Raw genomic sequence first — 5,740 nt, forward strand, 5'->3', positions numbered from 1 at the left:
GGGGGGGGGGGTTCTGGAATAGCGCTGTGCCTGATGTTTTCTACCCGATTTTACAGGGCCTTTTCCAAGTTTGAATTTGATGATGTACGGAAGCTGGCTGCTGAGTTGTGTGGGCGCATTCATCCCCAGGTATACCACTACAGTTTTACCTGATCTAGATTGTTATCAAGATGTACAATTGCTTAAATATGCGGATGATGTTTTCTTTAATATCTTCTATTGCATGATGCTTGATATTAGACAAGGAGTTCTGAACATATGTATCCCTGATTCTGTTGGTTTTAGTTAAACAGTAAGCATTCTCCAAAGTATGACATTTGTAGCTACTCTTGACTATTCCACCTTCATTCTTTACAGTGTCATATATTTCTGAAGGCAGAGGGCACATTTTGAATATGACATGTACATGAGGCTACTAGCCTTGATTGAAAAGCGTAGTTCTGATCAATTATGGAGTACATTTATTTACGTTCTAGGATCTATTATATAATTCCTTGGAAATCTATCTTTCTTAATTTCACCTTTCATTTCATTATCTTTTTGGGAATGTTGTGGCTGAGCACTTACTTTTTTCTTCTGTTTGAGTACTGGTTCAGAATGCTAAAAGGATTGTCGTTTTAAATACTGTGATTCTACATAACATTATTTTATGGTCTCATCCCTGCATAGAACTTCAAAAAGGTTCTATTTGAAGCCATGGGTTTGAATTCATCTAAAACTATAGATTCCTTCATTCATTTCACTGAAAGTATGAAATTACAAAAGTAGGTATTCTCAGTGCCAAAGGAATTACAAAAAAAAAACTTTTCCAATGGACTATGAGAGAAGTGAGACTATAATTGTGAGATCCCACATCGATTGGAGAGGGGAATGAAACATTCCTTATGAGGGTGTGGAAACCTCTCACTAGCAGACACGTTTTAAACCTTGAGGGGAAGCCTGGAAGGGAAATGCTAAAGAGGAGAATATCTGCCAGCGGTAGACTTGGACTGTTACAAATGGTATCAGAGCCAGACACCGGGCAGTGTGCTAGCGAGGATGTTGGACCCCCAAGGAGGGTGGATTGTGAGATCCCACATCGATTGGAGAGGGGAACGAAACATTCCTTATAAGGGTGTGGAAACCTTTTCATAACAGGCACGTTTTAAAACCTTGAGGGGAAGCCCAGAAAGGAAAGACCAAAGAGAACAATATCTACTAGTGGTGGACTTGGGTTGTTACAAATGGTATCAAAGCCAGACACCGGGCAGTGTGCCAGCGAGGACGTTGGACCCCCAAGGAGGGTGGATTGTGAGATCCCACATCGGTTGGAGAGGGGAATGAAACATTTCTTATAGGGTGTGGAAACCTCTCTCTAGCAGACGCAAAAACCGTGAGAGGAAGCCTGGAAGGGAAAGCTCAAAAAGGATAATATCTACTAGCGGTGGGCTTGGGCTGTTACAATAATTATGAAATTAAGGAGTGAATATAACAAGAGAGCAAAGAAAGATACGTTTTACCGAGAACAATAAAAGAAAAACTGTGAATTGGTCTTCAAATGTGCTGACAATTTTTTTCCCACCAAATAAACCCAATGAAAGCACGGATGAAATTTAACCACGTGATTTCTTTTTCCTTGCAAAACGGGTGACCAATCAGTAATGATTCCAGTAGTATCTATGGGTCACCTGGGAGGGCAGTGGACCAATAAAAAGTCAGTAGGATGTTCTTCTGGAAAACCTCTGCAAATGGACAACAATGGAGAAGATTCTGGATGGATTCTGCATCTTCACGACAGAGGATACACCAACTTGGAGAGATGGACAATGAAGGAGCTTTCCTCTGATGGACATCATTGGGTTTAATGCATCCATCACAGCTCCCATATGAAAAGTTCAATCTTCTTAGGGTATTTTCCCCCTCCAAAGATAAGTGCATAGGATCTGTAAGATTGAGCCCCTCTGGATGTAATGTTAATGCTAATGGATTTGGTTGTGAAAGTTCCTCTAGGATCAATCTTCATAACACCTCTTAAATTCAATGACACTCCGGGGACTATTAGAGTGTTATTTTGAGCATATTTGGTGAAGAAGTTGGTGAAGGATGATGGACGGTTTGATATTCAAGAAACATCCTTCGAGTAGCTAGAAAATTACCAAATTTCCAGCAACTGGATTTTTTATTATTATTATTTCTACTGGGTTGTTACAGCCTCAGACCCAAATTCCAGCAAGCAATGTCGTGGTTCCAAAGGTCTGTGATGGCCCCTTTCTTTCTGAGAGCGTGGAAATAGTCTAGGGAAGGATTCCGTCAATTCCCAGCCCTCCTATTATAGGAAATTGCACATTTTCCTTTCGGAGGGAATGCAATCCTTTCCTGTCATTTGCTACATTCCACAGAAAATTACAGAGAAGCTTCTCCAGGGTTGGCAAATAGATATATTAGGTAGGTGAGTTCGTGAGTGGATCGTATGAGCGTTACGCAGGTGCCCTTAGATAATACGAACATGATGTTTTTGCTATCTAATGTATAAGTCAATTATGTTCTAATTTTCCTGACATCCTTGTTTTCTCTAGGTGCTTTATCCTTATGTTAGCTTGGTACTAGAAGATGCAGTGGGTTCTCACAATATACCAGGAATAAAAGCCTGCCTTTTTTCGATGTGCACGTCCCTTGCGGTAATTAATTTTCTGTCAACATTATCATGTCCATGGAAACCTGCTGTTTTGCATTACGACCTTGCATATTCTCATCTATTTGAACAACAGCTACTGAATACAATTTCTCTTGGTTTATAGGTAAGAGGCGAGCATATGTCTTCACATTTCGACATATTTGAAATTGTGAAAACCTTGGAAGTAGTTCTATCATGGCCGTCTCAGGATGGGGATGAAGGTATGTTGACATATTATCTGGATTTATCTTCTTCGTTACTCTACAGTATCCTGGTCTCTGATTTATTATTATTTTTTAATTTATGTATCAGTTTCCAAATCACAACATGGGTGCATTGATTGCATGGCTTTGATGATATGTGCTGAACTACAAGCTCCGAACACTTGCAGCACCTCCAATTTGGAAAAAATTGACCTTGATAAGAAGAAAGGTGACTGATTTTCCAATGTAAAGTATATTATATATTAGTTCTTGTGGATTTCTGACCTTACGAGCTGAACGTACAGGGCATGCCTCCGTAAAAGGTTCGATTCTGGGTTATGTGATCCATCAATTAATAGATGGTAGAAAGGAACTAGTTTCAACCTATGATTTGGACCAGAAGTACAACACAGCCGACAATTCTACTCCTGTATCCTTTCGCCTCTGCATGGCAAATGTGCTCATCAGTGCCTGCCAAAAGCTTTCAGATTTGAGGAAGAAACGATTTGCTAGAAAAGTTCTTCCACGTCTCGTTTCTTTTGCCAAGGTTACTTCATTATCTGGTTTGATTGATTTTTTGTGTTTCCATGTTCATTTTTTTGGGATTCTCATGAGGGTGTCAAATGTTGTAGGTAACAAGTACACAGGTAGATATTAGAGCTGCATGTATTGGAGTCATCTTTTCAGCCGTATATCATCTGAAGTCAGCTATTCTACCTTATGCTAATGATATTTTCAGAGTCTCAGTAAACGCTCTGAAAAGTGGGCAAGAAAAGGTATAGAATTAGACGTAAATGAGAGATGATGCATAGTAGTTTCAGTAAATGCTGTTTTTATTCTATTCATCATAATCATATCACCAGACTTTCGGCTGTTTTTTTTATTTTTCCCCCCTTTTTTTATAAGAAACGTAATATTCCTTAATAGATGTTGAAAGAACAACATAGATGTCTGGGGTAGATATAACCTAACCCCATCCAAAGCAAGGCTAAAGGAATACTATAGAAGGAGAGGTTTCTAATGATTAACAATCATTAGAAGACTTTAGTTATAAAAGATTCTCCGTGAGATCCCACATCGGTTGGGGAGGAGAATGAAGCATTCTTTATAAGGGTGTGGAAACACCTCCCTAGTAGACGTGTTTTAAAACCCGTGAGGCTGACGGCGATACGTAATGAGCCAAAACAGAAAATATTTTCTATCGCTTGGGCTGTTACAGTTGGTATCAGTGCCAGATATCGTGGTGTGCAGCGAGGACGCTGAGCCTCAAATGGGGGTGGACACCAGACGGTGTGCTAGCGAGAACACTGGGCTTTGAAGGAGGGGTGAATTGTGAGATCCCACATTGATGGGAGAGGGAAACAAGTGCCAGTGAGGATGCTGGGCCATTATGGACGGTGGATTGTGAGATACCACATCGGTTGGGGAGGAGAACGAAACATTCTTTACAAGGATGTGGAAAATCTCTCCCTAGCAGACATATTTTAAAAACCGTAAGGCTAACGGCGATACGTAATGGGTAAAAGCAGACAATATCGGCTAACGGTGGGCTTTGACTGTTACAGTTGGTATTAGTGCCAGACATTGGGTGGTGTGTCAACAAGGACGTTGAGCCCTGAAGGGAGGTGGATTGGGAGATCTCACATCAATTGGAGAAGGGAACGAGTGCTAGCAAAGTTGCTGGACCCTGAAGGGGGGTGGATTGTGAAATCTTACATCGGTTGGGGAGGATAACGAAACATTCTTTATAAGGGTGTGGAAACCTCTCCCTAGCATACGCATTTTAAAAACTGTGAGGCTGACGTCGATACGTAATGGGCTAAATCAGACAATATCTGGTAGCGGTGGGTTTGAACGGTTACATTCTCGGCGGCTGATTATTTGTTCTGCTAAGGATAGAGATTGTATTTTAATATGTGGTTGCTTTTATACTCTGTTCATCAGGAAAGGATAGCTGGTGCTAAGCTGATGGTATCCCTCATGTCAAGTGAAGATCCAATTTTGGACTGTATTTCTGGAGAACTACTAGAAGCAAGAGATGTGCTGTCGAGTGTATCTTCTTTAGATCCTTCAATTGAGGTCCAACAAATTTGCCAGAAAATGCTCCAATGTTTGCTTTCTCCTTGAGTTCGTATGCGTTGTTCATCTTTCCCATGTGGCGATAAGAATATGTTTAAATGGGATTATTGTAAATTCTTATGAAATTAGCATTATTTTGTTTGATGTTTTTAATATATATAAAAGAATTGATTTTGGTGTGAAAATTTGAATCCTTAAATCTCGGAGGTCTTCGGAGTTGAAGACCTGTCTTAGTTAGATGAGTTATATTCGAGTTGATCATTATTTTAAATTAGAAACATTAGCACGTTTAAATACTAAATATGATAAATAATATAATGTTCGTAATTCTTAAAAATGTCTCCTCTAATTGTCTCGATGTAATTTTAGGTTTAGTTTTAGATCCGTAATCTACCAATGGTGGATATACCGACATACTAGTTACTATGTTTCTTAATAGAATTGACATGATTTTGAAGCCATTCGATATTTTTCCCATTTTTTTGTTCATACCAAACTTGTTAGAGAGGTAATGTATGTATGCTCGAAGATATCTCTAAATGGTTTTTTGGACCATGGATGCCAACAATGGATGCCAAAACTCATTCATCATGCACTTTGAAATATAATTTATATGGATCGAGGGAATTAATTCAAAATTTCAGATTGGTTGGGTTGGTAACTTGAACAATTCAAAATAGAATTCACAATTCAGTCCAATCTAACACTCGAATTAGGTTGAGTTTTTTTTTTAATTATTTAAGAAAATCTAGTAGAATACGTGTTACATTAATAATTAAATCTCATAAAATTTAAATATAAAAAA

At 39.0% G+C, this 5,740-nt stretch overlaps 1 protein-coding gene across 1 annotated transcript in view; it reads left to right on the forward strand.

The window, feature by feature from the left end:
* The window catches only part of LOC111467138, a 37,848-nt gene extending 32,728 nt beyond the window's left edge, over positions 1-5,120 (forward strand). Inside the window, exons 18-24 of the mRNA XM_023111915.1 lie at positions 23-129; positions 2,556-2,657; positions 2,778-2,874; positions 2,966-3,085; positions 3,162-3,403; positions 3,489-3,632; positions 4,801-5,120. Of these exons, the coding sequence (XP_022967683.1) occupies positions 23-129; positions 2,556-2,657; positions 2,778-2,874; positions 2,966-3,085; positions 3,162-3,403; positions 3,489-3,632; positions 4,801-4,983 (995 nt within the window). The 3' untranslated portion in view covers positions 4,984-5,120. The remainder of the gene's footprint in view (positions 1-22; positions 130-2,555; positions 2,658-2,777; positions 2,875-2,965; positions 3,086-3,161; positions 3,404-3,488; positions 3,633-4,800) is intronic.
* Positions 5,121-5,740: the final 620 nt, after the last annotated feature.

The sequence above is a fragment of the Cucurbita maxima genome, unplaced genomic scaffold (genome assembly GCF_002738345.1).
Source record: "Cucurbita maxima cultivar Rimu unplaced genomic scaffold, Cmax_1.0 Cma_Scf00033, whole genome shotgun sequence".
NCBI lineage: Eukaryota > Viridiplantae > Streptophyta > Magnoliopsida > Cucurbitales > Cucurbitaceae > Cucurbita > Cucurbita maxima.